This window comes from Bombina bombina, unplaced genomic scaffold (assembly GCF_027579735.1).
Source record: "Bombina bombina isolate aBomBom1 unplaced genomic scaffold, aBomBom1.pri scaffold_487, whole genome shotgun sequence".
Lineage (NCBI taxonomy): Eukaryota > Metazoa > Chordata > Amphibia > Anura > Bombinatoridae > Bombina > Bombina bombina.
The window spans coordinates 1-25,893 of NW_026511666.1; the positions used below are offsets into that span (position 1 = coordinate 1).

Below are 25,893 nucleotides of genomic sequence, written 5' to 3' on the forward strand. Positions count from 1 at the left end.
TAGGGCTGTGGCTTCCACATGGGCCTTCAAGAACGAGGCTTCTGTTGATCAGATATGTAGGGCAGCGACTTGGTCTTCACTGCACACTTTTACCAAATTTTACAAGTTTGATACTTTTGCTTCTTCTGAGGCTATTTTTGGGAGAAAGGTTTTGCAAGCCGTGGTGCCTTCCATTTAGGTGACCTGATTTGCTCCCTCCCTTCATCCGTGTCCTAAAGCTTTGGTATTGGTTCCCACAAGTAAGGATGACGCCGTGGACCGGACACACCTATGTTGGAGAAAACAGAATTTATGTTTACCTGATAAATTACTTTCTCCAACGGTGTGTCCGGTCCACGGCCCGCCCTGGTTTTTTTAATCAGGTCTGATAATTTATTTTCTTTAACTACAGTCACCACGGTACCATATGGTTTCTCCTATGCTAATATTCCTCCTTAACGTCGGTCGAATGACTGGGGTAGGCGGAGCCTAGGAGGGATCATGTGACCAGCTTTGCTGGGCTCTTTGCCATTTCCTGTTGGGGAGGAGAATATCCCACAAGTAAGGATGACGCCGTGGACCGGACACACCGTTGGAGAAAGTAATTTATCAGGTAAACATAAATTCTGTTTTTTTCTTTCATGATTCAGATAGTGTACTAGATAGGTGGCGTCCCACATGGTTAAAGCGATACATGACAAGAAATAGTGCTGCTATCTAGTGCTCTTGCTATTGTAAAACTGCTTTCGTATAGTACTGCATACACATGCACACTTACCTTCCTGCTTTTCAACAAAAGATAACAAGTAAACAAACAGAATCTGATAATATAAGTAAATTGGAAAATTGTTAAATTGTATTCGCTGTGAATTGTGAAAGATGTTTGGGTTTGTGCTCCTTTAAAAAGGTCATGTGGAGAACAATTTCCCATACATTTTAAACTGTGCAGCTGGTATAAAAATTAATTGGTAACACATTCAGGTGAAAGCAGTTTTACGGTGCGCTGTCCCTTTAAGCAATGCACCCTCAACCATAATCTTTTGTACATTGTCTTCTGCTAAATATGCATCATTTTTTTTTTTTTTTATTTTAAAATGGCAGATATATTGTCTAAAGTATTAGAGTAAGGATTTATTTAATGATTTATTTATCCTCTAGAATATGGAGAGTTCCTACACTGTAAATCTAAAAAGTTTACCGATTTTGATGAAATTCGTCAGGAGATTGAAGCAGAAACAGAACGGGCCACAGGAACAAACAAGGGCATTTCTCCAGTTCCAATTAATCTTCGGGTATATTCTCCAAATGGTAAGTAAATGATACCTGATCATGGACACCTGCTTTAATTACAACATAATGATGAAACAACACTGAAAGTAATATCCTGTCCAAACATTATACAGTTTATTAAAAGGCCACTAAAGTAAAAAATAGTTTCGTAATTTAAATAAAGCATGCAATTAAATAAAAAAAAAAAATTCCATTATACTTTCATTATCGTATTAACGTACACAATATTTTTATATGCACACTTTTTGAGGCTCCAGCTTCTACTGAACATGTGCAAAAGTGCACAGTATATACGTACATGCTTTCATGATTGGTTGATGGCTGTCACATGATACACAGGGAGGGAAAATTGGAATAACTGAAATTTGCCAATAAATATTTTACGGCTCATCTCAAATTAGTACAAGTAAGTGCTATTGCATTGTCTTTTTTTTTATTGTGTATTTATAAATTATTCAGTTCTACTGTATTTTGTGGTCCTTTAGCTTAATTTAGTTGCTTTGTTTTTTCAGGGCAATGGAAATTGGGTTACTAAAACTTTACTCTCCCACCAAATTTTAACAATAGTATTCAGCTGAATTGAAATGATTGTGTATCTGTTGATGCTGTAACCTCCAATTAATTTTCCTTCCCTTAGTCCTTAACTTGACTTTGATTGACCTTCCGGGCATCACAAAAGTTCCTGTAGGTGACCAGCCCCACGACATAGAATACCAGATCAAGGATATGATTATGCAGTTCATCAGCAGGGATAGCTGCCTCATCCTGGCTGTGACACCAGCTAACTCGGACTTGGCCAACTCTGATGCATTGAAATTGGCTAAAGAAGTGGATCCACAAGGTAAATGAGTCTTGGAAAGTATCAATCCCTTCTAGCTGCAGGAATTATTAAATAGCTCTGTCAGATGTAAATTGTGCTTATCAAACAAGCAACAAATAAGGCTCAACAACTTTTTCTTCTGTTTGTGAAAAAACACATATGTTACAAACCATATCTAAAAAACATAAATATGCCTTCCAAAATATGCACACACATACAGTAATACAACATGACCTGTGAACTCCTTACCTTCACTGATATCCAGTGGGTACTCCAGTGGGTACTCTTTCAACAGTTAGAGACAGAGGGTAACTTATGCAGGGACTATAAATGTGCAGTAACACTAGGGGGGAGTGGGAGGAGGAAATTATTAGCTCTTCACAGCTGCATGCAGAGCTGTGCAGTACCAGGATTGGGGTCAGAAAGGGGGAAGAGTGCTGGTCCTGGCTCGCGTCAGGCACATTGGGGAAGGAGGAGCTTCTCACCCACCAGTTGGCAGGGCATATGTGCCAGTGAGCAGCTGACATACCTATCTCTACAGCTGTGTAGTATAAATTAGCAGTTGGGGCCATTTGTTAGGCACCTGTTGTTGTTGTTAGCAAAGAACTGGCTCTAGTAGTTGTTGAGGCCTGTAACATGACTAGTGTAGAAGGGAAGATGTTTTAACTTTTAAAATATTCTCATTTCCACACACAGTTCACCTGAGACCAAGGTAAAGATGAGCCTTATATAACTTGATACGATTTTATTTACATCCTCCTAAAAGTTTTTATCTGCTTTCCTCTCTTTTTTTTTTCATAATCACCCTTCTTTAAATTGTAAGAGACTTTCTACCTGTAGTGCACTTTTTCTTCTGTAGTGCAATTTACTAATGATGGTTTCTAGAGGCCAGGGCTCTCTCTTGTTCAAGTTTGTTGAAACCTATATGTGTAATGTCTGATGTTTATGGCAACGTTTTTGTCACATGTGGGCTTCCTTACCCTCTGGGGAACTGTTGGAAGTTAAAAGGCCAGAGACAGTTGGAGGTTGGCCAAGTCAGAGGAGCGCAAAGAACATCACAGGCTCCTTGTTAATATTGTAAGAGGAATCAACATTTGCTATAATGTTTCTATTTAGGTTGCAGAACATTATTCTGAGTAAGGAAAACCATTGGTTAATTTGTGCATGGCTGACAATCTTGTCAATAAGATTGGCAAGTGAAAGTGTTTGATGTATTCTCAACTGTCTCTTATTTGCTTCATCATGTAATAAATATGATTGCACACTTACACTGTGTCAACTAAATTAGTGTTTCTCAGCCTTTTTGAAACAAGTAACCCTAAAGGCACTTTGCTTTTTGCCCTAAGTACCCACGCTGCAGCACGTAAATATAATTGCCTTAATTTTTTATTTTATTTTTTTAAATGGGTGTATTTGTGCATAGTGTTCTGTTCTCAGGGATTTTATTTTAAAATCCTGTTTTAATGAATGCAAATGCAGAAACTATTTGGAAATATTAGAGCAACTAATAATAAAGAAATAAACTTATATAGAAGACCCACCAACACACATATAATTAATTTAAATTGTGCTATGGGCATTAGAAAAAATATAATGAAGGAATTATTATTGTTATTACATTTCTTCATCTATCATCGCATACGCAGGTCAGCTTATTCACATTTCATTGTGGCATACTTGGGTATAGAACACTGCCTGGCACATTTTCACCATGGCATATGCTCCTGATCAGTGACGTGCAGTGAGGTCAGAAGCTGGTGAGGCACTAGATATGATACGCCGGAGAAACACATGTACAGAGGGCCGCAAGTACCCCCAACAGGGCAGGTTTAAATGATAGCTGAACCAGTGCACAGGTGACATAATCAGGTGATGGGTGAGAGCAAGTTAGTAACCACTGAGTTACTGATCAGCTGATTACTTCACCTGTGCACTGATTCAGCTATAATGAAAACCTGGCCTATTGGGGGTAGAATGATCCACAATCTCTTCTCTACTCACTACTGTATTGTGAAAATAGAAATAATTTACCATACAAGTTTTACACAAAGTTATCAATACTGCCAACACAGCTGCTGCAATATAGTGTTCATATGCACGTGCACATCCCACTTAGGTATGCTCTTCAACAAAGGACACCAAAGGATACCAAAAGAATGAAGTACATAATAATAAAAGTAAAATAGTAAGTTTATTTTTTTTGTGCAATTTCTATCTGAATGATGGAAATGTAATTATGACTTTCATGTTCCTTTCAAAAACTAATTTGATTTGCTGACATGGGGCCAGTAACAGTTGATGCTAATTCTCAAAATATAAATAACTAGAAAAGTCTATTAAAATAGCATGCTCTACCTCAATCATGAAAGTTTAATTTTCAATGTCTCCCTTTGAATATGTGTTTAACCAGTTACTTTACAGTGGCATTATTTCTAAAAACATTTAACTGCAATAATTACATATATTTTTTAAATGACTCATCTACTTTTTATTAATTATTATTATTATTATTATTATTCTTTATTTCTAAAGCGCCAACAGATTCCGCAGCGCTGTTCATAGGTAACAAAGATAAAAGGACAGTACAATATGAGACACCAGACAAAATTTAACAAACAGATACAGGAGGAATTGGGAGCCCTGTTCCCGTGGGAACATACAATCTAAATGGGTAGGAGGGTGAGAAACAGGAGGTGGGGACTGCAAAGGTGGGAATGATGTTAGTATTAATATAAACTTGTATAAAAGCAGCACATATTAAAAACACAATGCAACAGCTTTCAATTGATTTGTGAATTACAAGTTATCAGCAGTCTTTAAATAAATGGAGACAGAGAGAAAAATAAAAATAGATACTGCATCCTCTGACTGAACAGACATAACATATATGGAGTTTGTACCTAATTAAATCAAATAACCATGAAAAAGGGAGGCTTAGCAATATTCAATGTCAAAAACTTTAATTTAAATTATGTGGACACTGCACACTTAGCTTCAAACTCTGGGTTTTAAATTATGGATTTAAATTTGAATTGACCCTTTGACTTCCTGTTAGTATTGGGTTATGCTCACTTACTGTCCCCCCCCCCCCCTGTTAATGAGCTGTATCTGAACACAATTCAACAAAAACAATGAACCACATTCATTAAATTATCATTTTCACTAACAGAATCCATTTCAGTAAAATCTACGGCTGCAGCACTTACTACAATAAAATGTGGGTGAAACACTGCTCTCTCTGCCTCTCTCCCTTTCCTGCTCTGTAAGGATTCAGGAAGTGACAGTGGCACATTCCACTGTACTTAGAGGGGAAGAACAGAACTCTCTTTTTCACTTTAGCAAAGCTGTCAGCTTCACAGGACAGCAACAAAATAAATGAAAGGTTTTTTTTTTCCGTTTTTGTTTTGTTTTATATTGATTTAACATCCAGCCCCAACCCTAAATTCCACTTACTAATGCCTCTCACTGGATTGGTTCAGCCCAAATGGGACTGCCTCAAATAAGCAGATAATGGGCCATGCAATGATCTTAACCACTTTCATCCAGTAGATGGCGCAGCATGTTGTGTAATGGTGGGCAGACCTGCTTGTGCCTCTCCATTGCACAACATGTAGCTGTGAAAAAAAAAATGCTGGGGAAAAAAATAGCAATTTTTTTTTATTTTTTTAAAGCCAATAAAAAAAAATATTTATTTTTGCCCATATGAGAGGTGAAGCACTGCCTCACCTGCCTCTAGTGACTGCACATCACTGCTCCTGATATGTGGCATACTTTATGGTACATTTCTCTGACACATTTATTAGTGTTTCTCAACTCCAGCCCTAGTACAGGTGAGAAAGTCACTGTTAGTCAGATAGCGAAATATAATCTGGCCTGATAGAAACACTGATTCGTGCAATATTTATATAATGTGTGTGAATATGATATATCTTTAGTAAAATACTATATTGAAAGTTATGTTAGCCATGCATGAGTTCAGCATAAAATACCATTACCACTGTGCAGTTTGACTCTTATAAATATTTGAAACGGACAAAGAACTGGTGTCGGCACACTGCAGAGGATTGTGTGTATTGAGATGGAAATTATAGTTTCAGTATTTAATGGCTAAGGACATTTCACTGCTTTAGAAGTACAGGTATACCTCACTTTACAGCCCTTCACTAATACAGCACGAATATGGAGCTGAAGTAACACCTCCAAAGATTTTGAAACAGTGCTGTACTCATTGTGAGGTTGCGAGAAAGGCAGCCGGCACCATTTTGATATGCGCAGTTCTGTCTGTTTACACGATTTTAGTGCACTCCCTGTCTCAGTGTCAGTCTGGCAAATTTTACTACAGTAATTATTATTTTACAGGTACTGTACAGTTTTTATTGAGAACTAATTGAACACTGTACTATACTGTGCTGGTGTTAAACTAAATTTGGTGCTATTACATTCCTAATATATGTTAATTCAAACATGTTTTTAAACACATTGGCAAGTGAAAAGAAAGCTTAAACTGCCTTGTTTCACTTTACAGCGGGGCTCTGGTCCCTAACCCGCTGTATGACTGAGGTTTACCTGTAAAATCATTGGTATAAATTGTTTACCATTTTAGATAAAATCCTCTACCTATACTAGAGATCTTCATTTTCACAGTAGCTACATGCATAATGCAGCAAGATGGATTTGTTTGTCCTGAGCCTACCAAGGTATGCTTACAGCAAAGGCTACCAAGAGAACAAAGTACGTTTGATAAAAGAAGTAAATTGAAAAGGCCCTTAAAATCACAAGGTCTTCTCATCTATAGCTCTGGGGTTAAAGATCGTTTTATAGAAAATATCAGACATCATAAGGCTATATACAATGTTACTAAACTTTAAAAGGCTCTGTCATCCATATGACGTATAGGTAAAAATTAAAATGTGCATGAATGTCTTTAATATTTTAATAGAAACATTTTTTTCAGTATATTTCCATTAGCAAAAATGATTTTAGTAAAAGTTATGACTGCTTCAGTTGCTTACGCACATATGCTATGTGTGATTAGAGGATCAGAATTCAAGTACCATGCCTGTTGAGAGAGCGGTCCGGTGGTGTGTATTGTGTCAGCGAAGGCTTCATTTGTGTCACACAAGCCACTTCTGACTCTCTGAGAAGTTGTGGTGTTGGAATATGCTGCTTAAAAATAGTAATATCTTTTGCTAGAAACATTTTTGCTAATGGTAGTATATTGCAAAAATGCTTTAAAGGGACACTGAACCCAATTTTTTTCTTTCGTGATTCAAATAGAGCATGATATTTTAAGCAACTTTCTAATTTACTCCTATTATCAAATTTTCACGAAAAAAAAATTTGGGTTCAGTGTCCCTTTAATTAAAATGTAAATGCACTAATGCACATTTCAGTTTTGACTTTTCTATCCCTTTATGAATGTGTATGTGTGCATATATGTGTGTGTGTGTCTATCCATACATCCATTCATCCATCCATGCATGGCTTAAAATTTCCAGTGGTACCGGACAACTTATATGTGTCGCTTGCGTACTTCATACTAATCCTCGCTGGCTGATAGGCACTTTCTGCTAATGCTAATAAAGACCCATTAAAGGAACACCAATGTCAAAATTAAACTTTCATGATTCAGAAAGAGCACATAATCTACTTCCATTATCAAAATCCTTTTCCGAGGCACTAGCTCCTGCTGAGCATTTGCTAGAGTTTACAGTTTATACGTATAAGCATTTTGTAATTGGCTGATGGCTGTCACATGGTACAGGGGGAAGGAAAATTAAAACTGAAATTTGTCAGAAGAAAAATCTACTCATTTGAATTTTAAACCAATTCCTTTAGTATTGTGTTTTTATTATGCATTTGTAATCTCATAGCATACATCAGCAGTTACATGGACATTCCAGCCAAAATTGAAGTTTACACAAATATTGTTTAGTTCTGAATAGAAGCATTTTTGTAATATACATGTATTGGCAAAAAATCATCTAATTAAAGGTATAGCCGTTTCAAAAGTGTATTTGGAAATGGCAACATGCTACTTGTACTTATTGCCCTATAACTAGCAAAAAAAACCCATTTGGTATTTCTAAACTCAGAACAAAATTTAGAGACTATTTAGCAAGGGTGTTTTTTGGTGGTTGTAGATGTGTAACAGATTTTGGGGGTCAAAGTTAGAAAAAGTGTGTGTTCCCATTTTTTTTTATCATATTTTATCATTTTTTTTTAGTAAATAAGATATGATAAAAATAATGGTATCTTTAGAAAGTCCATTTAATGGCGAGAAAAACGTTTATAGAGTGTGTGGGTACAGTAAATGAGTCAGATTAAAATTGCAGCTAAACACAAACACAGCAGAAATGTAAAAATAGCCCTGGTCCCAAACAGTAAGAAAATTGAAAAGTGCTGTGGTCACTAAGGGGTTAAAGGTAAATGAAACACCATTTTTTCTTTCTTTCATGATTTAGACAGAGAATAAAATTTTAAATAACTTTCCAATTTACTTCTTATCAAATGTGATTCACTATCTAGTATCCTATTGTTGAAGGAACAGCAATGCACTACTGAGAGCTAGCTGAACATATTGGTTAAAGGGACATAAAACACAATTTCTTCTGTTATGTGTGATCAGTCCACGGGTCATCATTACTTCTGGGATATTATCTGCTCCCCTACAGGAAGTGCAAGAGGATTCACCCAGCAGAGTTGCTATATAGCTCCTCCCCTCTACGTCACCTCCAGTCATTCTCTTGCACCCAAAGACTAGATAGGAGGTGTGAGAGGACTATGGTGATTATACTTAGTTTTTAGAACTTCAATCAAAAGTTTGTTATTTTACAATAGCACCGGAGCGTGTTATTACCTCTCTGGCAGAGTTTGAAGAAGAATCTACCAGAGTTTTTCTTATGATTTTAACCGGAGTAGTTAAGATCATATTGCTGTTTCTCGGCCATCTGAGGGAGGTAAAAACTTCAGATCAGGGGACAGCGGGCAGTTGAATCTGCATTGAGGTATGTAGCAGTTTTTATTTTCTGAATGGAATTGATGAAAAAATCCTGCCATACCGTTATAATGAACATGTATGTATGCTCTACACTTTAGTATTCTGGGGATGGTATTTCACCGGAATTACTCTGTAAAAGTACATTAAACCTTTTATTAGGTATTTTTCATGTTAAACGTTTTTGCTGGAATGTAGAATCGTTTGCATTAATGAGGTACTGAGTGAATAAATATTTGGGCATTATTTTTCCACTTGGCAGTTTGCTTGTTTTAATTATGACAGTTTCGTTTCTCTCTCACTGCTGTGTGTGAGAGGGAGGGGCCGTTTTTGGCGCTCTTTGCTACGCATCAAAAATTTCCAGTCAGTTACTCTTGTATTTTCTGCATGATCCGGTTCATCTCTAACAGAACTCAGGGGTCTTCAAACTTCTTTGAAGGGAGGTAGATTCTCTCAGCAGAGCTGTGAGACTTATATAGTGTCTGTGATTTAAAACGTTGCTCTGTAATTTTTATGTTTAAAATTTAATTAGTGTTATTTTACTAATGGGAACAAACCTTTGCTAAAAAGTTGTGTTGTTTGTAAAGAGTGATGCTATAACTGTTTTTCAGTTCATTATTTCAACTGTCATTTAATCGTTTAGTGCTTCTTGAGGCACAGTACGTTTTTGTTAAATAAAATTGTAACCGAGTTGCATGTTTATTGCTAGTGTGTTAAACATGTCTGATTCAGAGGAAGATACCTGTGTCATTTGTTCCAATGCCAAGGTGGAGCCCAATAGAAATTTATGTACTAACTGTATTGATGCTACTTTAAATAAAAGCCAATCTGTACAAATTGAACAAATTTCACCAAACAGCGAGGGGAGAGTTATGCCGACTAACTCGCCTCACGTGTCAGTACCTGCATCTCCCGCCCGGGAGGTGCGTGATATTATGGCGCCTAGTACATCTGGGCAGCCATTACAGGCAGGACTTGGTATGCAGATCTAGTGGACATGTCATCCTGTCCGCCTTGGTCTCTACCTCTAAGACAGGACCTTCTGATACAGGGTCCATTCAAACATCAAAATCTAACTTCTCTGAAGCTGACTGCTTGGAAATTGAACGCTTGATTTTATCAAAACGTGGTTTTTCTGAGTCGGTTATTGATACCCTGATACAGGCTAGGAAGCCTGTTACCAGAAAGATTTACCATAAAATATGGCGTAAATACCTATACTGGTGTGAATCCAAAGATTACTCCTGGAGTAAGGTTAGGATTCCTAGGATATTGTCCTTTCTACAAGAAGGTTTAGAAAAGGGTTTATCGGCTAGCTCATTAAAGGGACAGATCTCAGCTCTGTCCATCTTGTTACACAAGCGTCTGTCAGAAAATCCAGACGTCCAGGCATTTTGTCAGGCTTTAGCTAGGATCAAGCCTGTGTTTAAAACTGTTGCTCCGCCATGGAGTTTAAACTTAGTTCTTAACGTTTTACAGGGTGTTCCGTTCGAACCCCTTCATTCCATTGATATAAAATTGTTATCTTGGAAAGTTCTATTTTTAATGGCTATTTCCTCGGCTCGAAGAGTCTCTGAATTATCAGCCTTACATTGTGATTCTCCTTATCTGATCTTTCACTCAGACAAGGTAGTTCTGCGTACTAAACCTGGGTTCTTACCTAAGGTAGTCACTAACAGGAATATCAATCAAGAGATTGTTGTTCCATCCTTGTGTCCAAATCCTTCTTCAAAGAAGGAACGTCTTCTACACAATCTGGATGTAGTTCGTGCCCTCAAGTTCTACTTGCAGGCAACTAAGGATTTTCGACAAACGTCTTCCCTGTTTGTCGTGTACTCTGGTCAGAGGAGAGGTCATAAGGCTTCGGCTACCTCTCTCTCCTTCTGGCTTCGTAGCATAATTCGTTTAGCCTATGAGACTGCTGGACAGCAGCCTCCGGAAAGAATTACAGCTCATTCTACTAGAGCTGTGGCTTCCACTTGGGCCTTTAAGAATGAGGCCTCTGTTGAACAGATTTGCAAGGCTGCAACTTGGTCTTCGCTTCATACTTTTTCCAAATTTTACAAATTTGACACTTTTGCTTCTTCGGAGGCTATTTTTGGGAGAAAGGTTCTTCAGGCAGTGGTTCCTTCTGTATAATGAGCCTGCCTATCCCTCCCGTCATCCGTGTACTTTTGCTTTGGTATTGGTATCCCAGAAGTAATGATGACCCGTGGACTGATCACACATAACAGAAGAAAACATAATTTATGCTTACCTGATAAATTCCTTTCTTCTGTTGTGTGATCAGTCCACGGCCCGCCCTGTTTTTTAAGGCAGGTAAATATTTTTTAAATTATAATCCAGTCACCACTACACCCTTGGCTTCTCCTTTCTCGTTGGTCTTTGGTCGAATGACTGGAGGTGACGTAGAGGGGAGGAGCTATATAGCAACTCTGCTGGGTGAATCCTCTTGCACTTCCTGTAGGGGAGCAGATAATATCCCAGAAGTAATGATGACCCGTGGACTGATCACACAACAGAAGAAAGGAATTTATCAGGTAAGCATAAATTATGTTTTTTTTTCTTTCATGATTTTGATAGAACATCAAATTTTAAACGACTTTCTAATTTACTTCTTTATCATATTTTCTTTGTTTTCTTGTTATCCTTATTTGAAAAGCAGAAATTTAAAGGGATACAAAACCCAATTTATTTCTTTTATAATTCAGATAGAGCATGCAATTTTAAGCAACTTTCTAATTTATTCCTATTATCTATTTTTCTTCGTTATCTTGCTATCTCTATTTGAAAAGCAGGAATGGAAGGTTAAGAGCCAGCCCATTTTTGGTTCTGCACCTTGGTAGAGCTTGCTGATTGGTTTGCTACATTTAGTAATCAATCAGCAAGAGCTACCTAGGTGCTGAAATAAAAATGGGCCGGCTCTTAAGTTTACATTCTTGCTTGTTCAAATAAAAATAGCATGAGAATGAAGAAAAATTTTTATTAGGAGTAAATTAGAAAGTTGCTTAAAATTGCATGCTCTATCTGAATCATGAAAGAAAAAAATTGGGTTTAGTATCCCTTTAAGCTCAATAGTGTGCACGTGTCTGCAGCACTATATAGCAGCAGTTTTGCAACAATGTTATTACATTAGCAGCAGCACTAGATGGCAGCACTATTTCCTGTCATGAAGGGCTTCAGGCATGTGCACACTACCTACCTAGGTATCTCTTCAACAAAGAATAACATGAGAATGAAATACATTTGATAAATATAAGTAAATTGGAAACTTTTTAAAAATGTATTCTCTATCTGAATCATGAAATAATTTTTTGGGGTTTAATGTCCCTTTAAGGCAATGACAGTAGGCATATATAAATCGGGGAAAAAATAATTTTGACTTTTACTATCCCTTTAATAGTGTAAAGCTAAGCCCTAAGTAAATTGTTTTAAAAGCACATTTCGATTGTAGTGCAATTTTATACACTTTGATATATGCTTTATTTTGGATGTATTTATATTTTCCAGGTTTGCGGACAATTGGTGTTATAACCAAGCTTGATTTAATGGATGAAGGCACAGATGCTAGAGACATATTGGAGAACAAGCTGTTACCCTTGAGAAGAGGTAAAAAAGCGTTTTTTCTAGGAGAACATTAAAAGTTGAGATTTTTTAACGCTGTTTATCGGTAGCAAAGAGTGTAGAATGCTGAAAGGCGCAAGAGGGAGATGTTGATATAGTGTGTTAAGGGTTAGTGGATGGTGAAAGGTTATGGACGACGTGGACAGAATTGCAGATTATAGACAATATAGGTATATGAAAGTACATGCAGATAAAATAGAGACTGTAAAGATTGGATGAAGGCAAGAAACGAACAAGGATTGTTTATATAAATGTATAGCGCCTCCTCCCAATTGATCCTTATGCTCTCTCCTCCTTTCCAGGGTACATTGGGGTTGTGAATAGGAGTCAGAAGGATATAGATGGTAAGAAGGACATCAGAGCTGCTCTTGCTGCTGAAAGGAAATTCTTTTTATCTCATCCGTCCTATCGGCACGTAGCAGACAGAATGGGAACACCTCACCTGCAGAAAACCTTAAACCAGGTACTAAAATAAAGTTGATTGTTATTAAGAGTTTCTTTCATACTGGTGGTGAGAGTCCACATTCCATTACTTCTGGGAATTTCTCTTCTCTACCACTAGGAGGAGGCAAACATTCCCAAACACCAAGAGCGCTATACAAACCCTCACACATACCTCAGTCTTTACTTTGCCTCTGCTGGAGGTGGTTGAAGATGTGCATTTGATTCTTCAGAGAGAGAGGTTTTCAGTCTATATTGAGGCCCGGTTTCCCCTTAGAGTACAGTGGAATGTATATGGGGTATGGTTTGTGATTCTTTTTCTTCTATGGTACGACGAGTCCACGGATTCATCCTTTACTTGTGGGATATTATCCTCCTGCTAACAGGAAGTGGCAAAGAGCACCACAGCAGAGCTGTCTATATAGCTCCTCCCTTAGCTCCACCCCCCAGTCATTCTCTTTGCCTACTCTAAGTACTAGGAAGGGTAAAGTGAAAGAGGTGATAAAATATTAGTTTTTTATTTCTTCAAGCAAGAGTTTTTTATTTTAAATGGTACCGGTGTGTATTATTTACTCTCAGGCAGTAGATGGATGAAGACTTCTGCATGGAGGCTGATGATCTTAGCATTTGTCACTAAGATCCAGAGCAGTTCCCACAGAATGGCTGAGGAGTACATGAAACTTCAGTGTGAGGAACCCTTTGATGCTATAAGCAGTGAGGTATGTTCAGTCATTTTTTTCTGGAGAGACTGTGGTATTTCAGAATTGGCTGACAGTATCCCCATGAGGGAGAGGGTAAGCAGTAATCCTAAAAGATATAGAGGGGTATTGCTAAGCTTGCATAAGGGGCTAATTAAAAAATGGTTGACACTGAGTTTGAATGTTTGTGGGCAAACGTTTTGTGAACTGGGAGTGCTGATAACGTTTTTGGGACCTGAAAGAGATTATTTCAATAACTTTTTTTTTTTTGGGTGACTTTATTGAGGGTACACTTGGCTTCTGGTTTGGGTTTTAGAACCCACATGGCTAGTTTGGAACCGCTCTGGTGCGGTTCCTTTAGGCTGTAAAAACATTGAGTGAAATGGGCAGGGCCTATTTTCGCGCCTCAGTTGCGCAGTTATTGCAGAGCAAGCAGCAAGCTCCAACTCCGGTGGGCCCTTGTGGAAGTGTTGGGCCAAATCGAAGCTTTAACTCCATTTTCCAACCCCTGAGGGCAGGTAGGCGCCACAGCAGGGCTGTGGCGAGGTGCAGGGGGTATTTTTGTCCGGATTTAGGCCTAATTATCCGGTTTTGCACAGTAAAGGGTTAACTGTTATTTTCTTTGTGGGGGCAATCTCAGCTGCATTATTTGTATATCATATCAAAAAATTGAAAGGATTGGTGTATTTTAAAGCAGTTTTGCAGAACGTGTATGCTTTTTTCTATTAAAGGCGCAGTACCGCTTTTTTAAGATTGTTATTTTTTCACTAAATAAAGTGTTTTCAAGCTTGTTTGTGGTCATTACTAGCCTGTTCAACATGTCTGACATTGAGGAAAGCCAATGTTCAATGTGTTTAGAAGCCATTGTGGAACCCCCACTTAAAATGTGTCCCTCATGCACTGAAAGGGCAATAAATTGCAAAGAACATATTTTAGCTAATAAAAGTATGTTGCAGGATGATTCTCAGTCAGTAGGGAATCGGGTTATGCCATCTAATTCTCCCCAAGTGTCACAATCATTAACGCCCGCACAAGCGACGCCAAGTACTTCTAGTGCGTCTAATTCTTTCACCCTGCAAGATATGGCCGCAGTTATGAATACTACCCTCACAGAGGTTTTATCTAAGCTGCCTGGGTTGCAGGGGAAGCGCAGTAGGTCTGGTGTGAGAGTAAATGCTGAGCCCTCTGACGCTTTATTAGCCATATCTGACGTACCCTCACAATGTTCTGAGTTGGGGGTGAGGGATTTGCTGTCTGAGGGAGAGATTTCTGATTCAGGAAAGATGTTCCCTCAGACAGACTCGGATATGACGGCTTTTAAATTTAAACTAGAACACCTCCGCTTGCTCAGGGAGGTTTTAGCGACTCTGGATGATTGTGACCCTATTTTAGTTCCAGAGAAATTGTGTAAAATGGACAGATATCTATAGGTTCCTGCCTACACTGATGTTTTTCTGGTCCCTAAGAGGATTTCGGACATTGTTACTAAGTAGTGGGATAGACCAGGTATTCTGTTCTCTCCGCCTCCTACTTTTAAGAAAATGTTTCCCATATCAGACACCATGCGGGACTCATGGCAGACGGTCCCTAAGGTTTAGGGAGCTATTTCTACCCTGGCTAAGCGTACACTATTGAGGACAGTTGTGCTTTCAAAGATCTTATGGATAAAAAATTAGAGGGTCTCCTAAAGAAAATATTTATTCATCAGGGTTTTCTTCTGCAACCTATAGCGTGCTTTGTTCCTGTAACTACTGCAGCTGCTTTTTGGTTCGAGGCTCTGGAGGAGGCTCTTCAGGTTGAGACCCCATTGGATGATATGCTGGATAGAATTAGGGGTCTCAAGCTAGCTAATTCTTTCATTACAGATGCCGCTTTTCAACTGGCTAAATTAGCGGCAAAGAATTCAGGTTTTGCCACTTTAGCGCATAGAGCGTTATGGCTTAAGCCCTGGTCTGCTGATGTGTCATCAAAATCTAAGCTTTTAGCCATCCCTTTCAAAGGTAAGACCCTATTCGGGCCTGAACTGAAAGAGATCATTTCAGACATCACTGGAGGAAAAGGCCATGCCCTTCCTCAGGATAAGACAAATAAGATGAGGACCAAACAAAATAATTTTCGTTCCTTTCGAAACTTCAAAGGGGGTCCCTCTACCTCTTCCCCTGCTACAAAACAAGAGGGGAATTTTGCTCAATCCAAGTCGGTCTAGAGACCTAACCAGACTTGGAACAAAGGTAAACAGGCCAAGAAGCTCGCTGCTGCCACCAAGACAGCATGAAGGGGTAGCCCCCGATGCGGGACCGGATCTAGTAGGGGGCAGACTTTCTCTCTTTGCTCAGGCTTGGGCAAGTGACGTTCAGAACTCCTGGGCGTTAGAAATAGTAACCCAGGGGTATCTTCTAGATTTCAAAGATTCTCCTCCAAGGGGGAGATTCCATCTTTCTCAATTGTCTGTAAACCAGACAAAAAGAGAGGCGTTCTTACGCTGTGTAGAAGACCTATATACCATGGGAGTGATCTGCCCAGTTCCGAAAACAGAACAGGGGCAGGGGTTTTACTCCAATCTGTTTGTGGTTCCCAAGAAAGAGGGAACCTTCAGACCAATTTTAGATCTCAAGATCCTAAACAAATTTCTCAGAGTTCCATCCTTCAAGATGGAGACCATTCTGACTATTTTACCAATGATCCAGGAGGGTCAATATATTACCACAGTGGACTTAAAGGATGCGTATCTACACATCCCTATCCACAAAGATCATCACCAGTTCCTCAGGTTCGCCTTCCTGGACAAGCATTTCCAGTTTGTGGCTCTTCCCTTCGGTTGGCCACAGCTCCCAGAATTTTCACAAAAGTGCTAGGGTCCCTTTTGGCGGTTCTAAGGCCGCGGGTAATAGCAGTGGCGCCTTATCTGGACAATATCTTAATTCAGGCGTCAACTTACCAACTAGCCAAATCTCACACGGACATCGAGTTGGCTTTTCTAAGATCTCACAGGTGGCAGGTGAACGTAAAAAAGAGTTCACTTATCCCTCTCACAAGAGTTCCATTCCTGGGAACTCTGATAGATTCGGTGGACATGAAAATTTTTCTGACGGAGGTCAGGAAATCATAGATTTTAACCACCTGCCGAGCTCTTCATTCCATTCCTCGGCCGTCAGTGGCTCAGTGTATGGAGGTAATCGGACTTGCATCTCAGACCACTGCAACTATGCATGCTAAAACAGTGGAATGGGGATTATGCAGATTTATCTCCTCAGATAAATCTGGATTAAGAGACCAGAGACTCTCTTCTTTGGTGGTTGTCACAGGATCATCTGTCCCAAGGAATGTGTTTCCGCAGGCCAGCATAGGTCATAGTGACGACGGATGCCAGCCTATTGGGCTGGGGTGCAGTCTGGAATTCCCTGAAGGCTCAGGGTGTGTGGACTCATAAGGAGGCTTTCCTCCCGATCAATATTCGAGAACTGAGAGCGATATTCAACGCGCTTCAGGCGTGGCCTCAGCTGGCTTTGGCCAGATTCATAAGATTCCAGTTGGACAATATCACGACTGTAGCATATATCAATCATCAGGGGGGAACAAAGAGTTCTCTAGCGATGATAGAGGTTACCAAAATAATTTGATGGGCAGAGACTCACTCTTGCCATCTATCAGCAATCTATATCCCAGGAGTGGAGAACTGGGAGGCAGATTTTCTAAGTCGTGAGACTTTTCAACCTGGGAGTGGGAACTCCATCTGGAGGTGTTTGCACAATTGATTCATCAATGGGGCACACCGGAATTGGATCTGATGGGTTCCATCAGAACGCCAAACTTCCTTGTTACGGGTCCAGATCAAGGGATCCTCAAACAGTACTGATAGATGCTCTAGCAGTACCCTGGTCGTTCAACCTGTCTTATGTGTTTCCTCCATTTCCTCTCCTTCCTCGTTTAATTGCCAAAATCAAACAGGAGAGAGCTTTGGTGATTTTGATACCACCTGCATGGCCACGCAGGACTTGGTACGCAGACCTGGTGGAGATGTCATCTCTTCCACCATGGACTCTGCCACTGAGACAGGACCTTCTGATTCAAGGTCCGTTCCAGCATCCAAATCTAGTTTCTCTGCGGCTGACTTCCTGGAGATTGAACGCTTGATTTTATCCAAGCGGGATTCTCTGAGTCGGTCATAGATACCTTGATTCAGGCTCGAAAGCCTGTCACTAGGAAAATCTATCATAAGATATGGCGTAAATATCTTTATTGGTGCGAATCCAAAGGCTACTCATGGAGTAAGATCAGGATTCCTAGGATTTTGTCCTTTCTCCAAGAAGGATTGGAGAAGGGGCTATCAGCTAGTTCCTTAAAGGGACAGATATCTGCTTTATCAAGTTTACTGCACAAGCGTCTGGCAGATGTTCCAGACGTTCAGTCATTCTGTCAGGCTTTAGTTAGAATCAAGCCTGTGTTTAAACCTGTTGCTCAGCCATAGAGTTTGAATTTAGTTCTTAAAGTTTTTCAAGGGGTTCCGTTTGAACCTATGCATTCCATAGATATTAAGCTTCTATCTTGGAAAGTTCTGTTTTTAGTTGCTATCTCTAAGGCTCGAAGAGTTTCTGAACTATCTGCATTGCAATGCGACTTGCCTTATCTTGTTTTCCATGCTGATAAGGTGGTTTTGCGTACCAAACCTGGATTCCTTCCTAAGATTGTTACTAATAAGAATATTAACCAGGAGATTATTGTTCCTTCTCTGTGTCCTAATCCTTCATCTAAGAAGGAGCGTCTGTTGCACAACTTGGACGTGGTTTGTGCTTTGAAGTTTTTCTTGCAAGCGACCAAAGATTTCCATCAAACATCTTCTCTTTGGCTACCTCTTTCTTTTTGGCTGAAAAGCATCATCCTTTTGGCATACGAGACTGCTGGACAGCAGCCCTTTCTGAAATAATTGCAGCTCACTCTACTAGAGCGGTGGCTTCCACATGGGCTTTTAAAAATTATGCTTCTGTTGAACAGATTTTTAAGTCTATAACTTGGTCTTCGCTTCATACCTTTTCCAAATTTTCCAAATTTGATACTTTTGCTTCTTCGGAGGCTATTTTTGGTAGAAAAGTTCTTCAAGCAGTGGTGCCTTCTGTTTAGCCATCTGTCTTGTCCCTCCCGTTCATCCGTGTCCTGTAGCTTTGGTATTGTATCCCACAAGTAAAGGATGAATCCGTGGACTCGTCGTACCTTATAGATGAAAAATAAATTGATGCTCACCTGATTAAGTAATTTCTTCTATGGTACGACGAGTCCACGGCCCGCCCTGTCATTTTAAGACAGATTATATTTTTTTATTTTAAACTTGTCACCGCTGCACCTTGTAGTTTCTCCTTTTTCTTCCTGTACCTTCGGTCGAAAGACTGGGGGGTGGAGCTAAGGGAGGAGCTATATAGACAGCTCTGCTGTGGTGCTCTTTGCCACTTCCTGTTAGCAGGAGGATAATATCCCACAAGTAAAGGATGAATCTGTGGACTCGTCGTACCATAGAAGAAATTAATTTATCAGGTAAGCATAAATTTTGTTTTTTGCCTCATGGGAAATTTTTCACAAACCTTCCATAATTGGTTGTAGGGACTTTTGCCTCCTTTTATGGATCTACAATATAAGTCCCGTAAACACACACTTTTTTTTTAGTTCCACTTTTTCCTGGGATACAAAAACTATGGCACACATTCATAGTACTGCTTTTTCCTGGAGCTGCTAGACTAGTGCAGAGGGCCACTAAATAGTAGATTGCATGTCTGTAAGATGCACGTTCTTAAATATCCCAGGATGCAATGATGTATTTTGATAAAGAAGAGGAAATATATATATATATATATAACAGGCAAGAAATCCCCAAAGGCGGGAAGGATTGAGACCGAAGCTACATCCAAGGTCAGTTCAAAACCAGTTTATTGGCAGAGTGCAGGTACAAAAGGTGAAGCCAGAGCAAAAACACCTGACTCGTTTCGCACATGCGCTTCATCAGAGGTGATGTGTTCAAGGTGTGAATGGGCTTATATACAGCAAAGTAGCCAATCCAGGTATCTTTAGGTAAATGGGTCAACAGTTACACCTGTAGTATGTGATAAGATCGTTTGCTGTAAACAAGGCATCCACTCAATCTTTCTCTTATAGATAAATATATATGTGTAAATAATTAAATTCTAACACTTCATATGTGGAAGTCTATAAGTGTGTATAAACATATATCGTGATATATTCAATAACAATTTTTTATATAAGCAATAGAAAAAATACAATTCATAAATACAACAATAACTAATAACTAATAATCTTAAGGATCTAAACATAAATAAATAAATAAATGATACTAATAAGTGAGGATAGGACACAAAGTACTAGTTATGAACCTTGGAAGTAATAATAAAAATATAAATGTAGATATAAACTTTGTTTCCAGAATAGTCAATAAATAAAAATTAGATAGCTAATTATAGATCCAATCTTAACCTTATAGCTATCTCTTATAGGAAAGGAAAAGAAAATAAATAAAAAAATTTTTTGAAAACATATTCTCTAAGCAAGGAGACACAATAAATATTTTTTATGTATCATGTTATAAAAAAGTATATATTTAAACATTAAATAATATTATTAACCCTAAGAAATAAATAAAATATGTATATAAGGTTAATAGAAAAGAAAAAGATCTAATTTTAAATGAGGGAATTTCACTATAGTAATAAGTAATTTTACTATATCAGTTTTCAAATACATTTTGATTTTTAATTTTAAATTCTTAGTTAGAACAGACTAGGGAACTAATGAGTTATATTTATTTATTTATTTATTCATATTCATTAGTTAGGGAACAGACAAAAACTAGCTTTTGTAGTAACTCACTTTTTTAGCACACTTTTTTTAACAAATCAATAAAGGGATTATGTAAGAATTAGATAACAGGATAGCATGGGGCCTATTCAACAAATAAATCAACATCCATCCTCTTGTTGATGCCCTCTGGTGCTCTTGTATGTAATTTTACAATCCAAAAGACTTCTTTTTTCCTTAGGCTTTTTTCCCTATCTCCTCCTCTGGGATGTTTTTTAATCAGGTCAATGCCTATGAATGAGAAATATCTAGAACCTATACCATGGAGTCTGAAGTGTTTAGCTACAGGTGTTCTATGCTCTTTTTCATCCAAAGAGCGCAGATGCTCACGAATCCTATCTTTCAGTGGGCGAGTAGTTATGCCCACATATTGGCAGGAGCAAAATAGGCAATTAACCAAGTAAACTACATATTGAGAATTACAATCAATCCTGTCCCTAATCTGAAATGTTTGGTTCGTCACATGTGAGGAATAAGTGTCTGTCACAGTTATGCTTGTACACCCTTTACATGGTACATGGCCACATTTAAAGCATCCTGATTTTAGACTTAGTCAATTGGAGCCCACTGTTACTTTTTCAGTAAATTGCTTACTAGTTATTTCTCTTATGGTAGGGGCTTTTCGTGCTATGCACTTGATTCCAGATGTTAAGATGTCTTTTAAAGCTTCATCACCTTTTAAAATGGTTAGATTATTCTTGACTATACTACAAATCTGATTATATTGTTTACTAAATTGTGTAACAAACAGGAGATTTTGACTAGGCATCACAGCCCTGTTAGATCTCTTGTTCCTCTCCAGATTATTCCTTCCTTGTAGTAAGTCCTGTCTATCTAGAGTTGCTATTTGTTTTTCTGTTTGTAGTAATAGATTTATTTGATATCCCCTATCTGTCAGTCTATTTGTCAATTCTCTAGCCTGGGAACAATATTCTGTTAGTTCTGTACAGTTTCTCCTAAGGCGCAAGTATTGGGCCTTCGGTATGCCTCTCTTAAGGTGGTCGAGATGGCAAGAATCAGCTCTCAGTATTGTATTTCTGGCCAGGGGTTTACGATAAGTACATGTGGAAATTTTATTGTCTGATACCTTTAGGTTCAGGTCCAAAAAGTCAATAGTATAATTATGTGTCTGTGCTGTAAATGTCAAATTATATTCATTTTCGCTCAGATATTCTGTTAATTTATCTACATTACAACTATCCCTAGTCTCCCAGATAACAATAATGTCGTCTATAAAACGACCATAAAGTATGATATTGTTTTTATATGGAAATGAATCTGAGAAGATCATATTAAGTTCTAACCACCACATATAAATATTGGCAAAGGCTGGGGCAAATTTTGCCCCCATCGCCGTTCCTCGTCTTTGTAGGTAATAAGTACCCTGAAAGATGAAAAAATTATGTTTCAAAAGGAACTCGGTTACCTGAACAATGAATGTTATAAATTCATGACTGTAATCTGAGTATCTATGTAGCATAAAATCAATGGCTTTTAATCCTTTTGAATGGGGGATATTCGAATATAGAGCAGTCACGTCAATAGTAGTCCATACATAGGAATCATTCCACGTAAGATCTGTAATTTGTGTAAGCAAATGTGTACTGTCTTTAATATATCCAGGGAGAGCCACCATGATTGGTTGAAGGATGTGGTCGAGCCAGCCACCCAATCTTTCGCACAAAGACCCATTGCTGGCAACAATGGGTCGTCCAGGGGGATTCTTAAGTCCTTTATGTATTTTGAGTGCAATACGGAAGTATGGGGTGGTCGGCTCTTCCACATATAAATATTCTGTTAATTCTCTAGTCATGAAATTATGTTCTATTGCATGGTCCAACAAATGGCTAAGTTTATTTTTGAAGGAGGTGGTGGGATTGAATGTTAGTTTAGTATATAACATACAATCACTCAATTGATTCTCAACTTCACTTATGTAATCTTTTTTTATTTAAAACCACCACCGCCCCTCCCTTGTCAGCCTGGACTATGACTAGATCTTTATTTTTTTGAAGTCTGATTAGAGCTTGTCTCTGCCGTCGAGTAAGGTTGTCCCTAGGTATATTAAAAGGGTTATTCTCAGTGTTTCTGAATAAGTCAGTAAGTTCCTTTTCTACTACTCTCTGGTATATATCTAATAGGTGATGTCTAGCATGAATTGGGTAAAAGTGAGATGTGTTTTTAAATTTAAAAGATGTGCAATTATCAACCAAGGTGTCAGGAGTTCTAATAGATTCCTGCTGTAAAGAAGTTAAATTAGTGAGATCTAGCAAATCAGTATACCTAAGTCCTACAGTATCATATTTGGTAGGTATATGAGTTGTTAGAGGTAAGTGATCCATTGGATTGTCTTTGAAATGTCTTTTCAAGACAATCTTGCGGACAAATCTATTAATGTCTATAAGTGTGTTCACAAAATCAAAATTATGTGATGGTGCATATGACGAGCCTTTATTTAACAAATATATATATATATATATATATACAAACTGAAAATTAATTCTGGGTTAGTTTAATTAAAAACACTCCACAGAACATTCATCTAATTGGGATATCTAAACTAGTTTATTTAATTTTCACTCTTATAGTCTCTCTGGCTTATTTAATTAAAGAGCAAATTTTTATTATGGAAGAGGTTGACTTGTAATAACCTGTATTTGGTAATTTTATATAGCCTAAACTACAAATAGCAAAAGTAACAGCTATTAGAATAAAAAATAAATATATATATATTAGACATGTGCGGTTCGGTTCGATTCAAAAATTCGGCAAATTCGGAGATTCGGATCGAACCGAATCTCCGAATTAAAATAGTGCCGAATCTACCGAATAAATCCGAATAACTTCGGATTTATTCGGTAGATTCGGATGGCCATGGATTACACTAGTATTGTACAGTATATTAGGTTATATCACTCTGCTATGGGTTACACCTAATGTACAGTACATAATACTAGTCTAATCCCACCTAACACTTACCGTATTTCCGAATCGAACCGAATCCAGACGAATTTATTCGATTCCGAATGAATCCGAAACTTACCAACTAGCCAAATCTCACACGGACATCGAGTTGGCTTTTCTAAGATCCGAACCGAATTTTTTTGCCATGCACATGTCTTTTATATATATATATATATATATATATATATATATATATATATATATATATATATATATATATATATATATATATATATATATATATTATGCTTGAATACTGTTGCTTGATTGCTTTTTTTAAAAAGAAATTACACTAAAAAAGAAAAAAATCAGTATAGCTGGGATCTTTTTTTTTGGGGGGGGTTTGATTCCTCCTCGGAACAATTTTGATATAAAGGCAAAAAAAAAATGCCTTTTAGGTGAGTAATTTGTGTACTGTATCAGTTTCCAAAGAAAGAAGAAAACTAGTTTAATTAAATAATGGATTCTTTGTCTATTTCACAAATTCTTTTTGAGCTTGTAATGAATGGAATTATATCTGCAAAAAATGGTTAATATAGAATGTTTTTTTGTTCATTGCAGGACTAATTGTTTTGCAAGCAGAATGTCAATGTATGAGCAAGTGTAACCAGAGGGTTAATATGATTTGTGTTGTCCAGAAGTTAGATATTGCTGTTGGCGAAAATGAACTGGCCTGTGCCTAAGCATTTTTAAGCAATCTTCATATATTTTTTTATATGTATTTTTTAGTGCAGATCCATCTATATTAGGGAGATCATAAGGGTTGTCACCTCTATAAAGACATACCGTGTAGTGCAAGGATATATCTATATGATGATTTTACAATAATTAAGTCAGTGTTTCTTAACCAGAGTATGTGGATTGCAGGTTAGACGAGACTGATGTGATGTCATTTGGCAACAGCACTTCCTTATTGCTTTTATTCTTGCACAACAGAGGGACATACTATCCCTCTGGTCTGGAGGTGATAAGTAAAAAAAAAAAAAGCAAAACAATTTTTTTTTTCTCTATATCCCCTACCTAGAAAGCCACAATTTTCATGTTTTTAATGGATATTGGCTATTATGCAGCCACATTTTCTACTCTGGTTTACTTTGAGGGGGGTAAGATTTAAAATGTGGAATTATCTAATAGCTGCTGCTACAAACAGCAATAGCTGTCACTATTATGTGGGACCTGTAGGGACGTTTGAGCAGATTGAGTGTAATGACTGACTATACAGAATTGATAGCAACATGGTTGTCAATCACTGTCACTAGCTATAGTAGTGCATGACCTAGCCCATAGTTTGTCTTGAAAGGTCTTTATGGGTTTTTGCCATGTGAAAGCCTTAAGGGCTCTGTGACAACCATGCTTGAATGGTGAAAGGGGATCAGTTTAGCAGCTGTCTGATTTTGATTTTATTGTAACAGAGCAATGAAGTAAGCAAGGACTTTGTTGAATGTGGGTCACTAAATATCTAAGCTTTAAACTGAGACAATGGCCAGTTGACAAATGTGTACCATAATGTCACTCTGGTTTTCTCCAATCTATAAAATTTTGTGTGTATATTACCCATTAAACTCCCTACCTAATGGATACTATCATCTGTGCTGCCAGACAACTGAAATGAACGATAATGATGTTGGAAGTATGAAGGTTAAATATTTTTCTGTTAATCCTGGGCTGCTTTGCTTCACAAATAAATGCAGTAGTTGTCTGTAATGCATTTAATTCTTTGGGTAAATATGTGTAAGAATTATTAGGTAGTCTTGGAAGGAAGTTTTGCTTTTTTTCTTAACTAAGAGCATGTATTATTTATTAAAGGGACATGAACCCAATTTTTTTTCTTTCATGCTTTAGAAAGCGCATGCAATTGTAAACCACTTTCTGATTTACTTGCTTCATTCTCTTGAAATACTTTGCTTAAAAGCATATCTAGATAGGCCCATTAGTTGCTGATTGGTTGCTGCACATAGATGCCTTCATGTGATTGGCTCACCCATGTGCATTGCTATTTCTTCAACAAAGGATATCTAAAGAATTAAGCAAATTAGACAATAGAAGTAAATTGGAATGTTGTTTAAAATTATATTCTCTACTTGAATCTTGAAAGAAAATATTTGGGTTTAGTGTCTAAGTCTTTTAAAAAAGAAGTTAATAGAGGGACTAGTTTTTAATTTACAGGAGCAATAAACCTAAAACCAGATAAGGTAAAGTTAGTATTTGAACCATTTAAAGGG

General features: G+C 37.8%; 1 protein-coding gene across 2 annotated transcripts in view; it reads left to right on the forward strand.

Moving 5' to 3' along the window:
• Positions 1-1,137: 1,137 nt before the first annotated feature.
• LOC128643898 (dynamin-2) overlaps positions 1,138-25,893 on the forward strand; it is a gene marked incomplete at its 5' end in the record, with an annotated part of 254,650 nt that continues 229,894 nt past the window's right edge. For both annotated transcript variants that reach the window (XM_053696670.1, XM_053696671.1), the window contains 4 exon segments: positions 1,138-1,287; positions 1,907-2,110; positions 12,597-12,695; positions 13,013-13,173. In XM_053696670.1, the coding sequence (XP_053552645.1) occupies positions 1,138-1,287; positions 1,907-2,110; positions 12,597-12,695; positions 13,013-13,173 (614 nt within the window).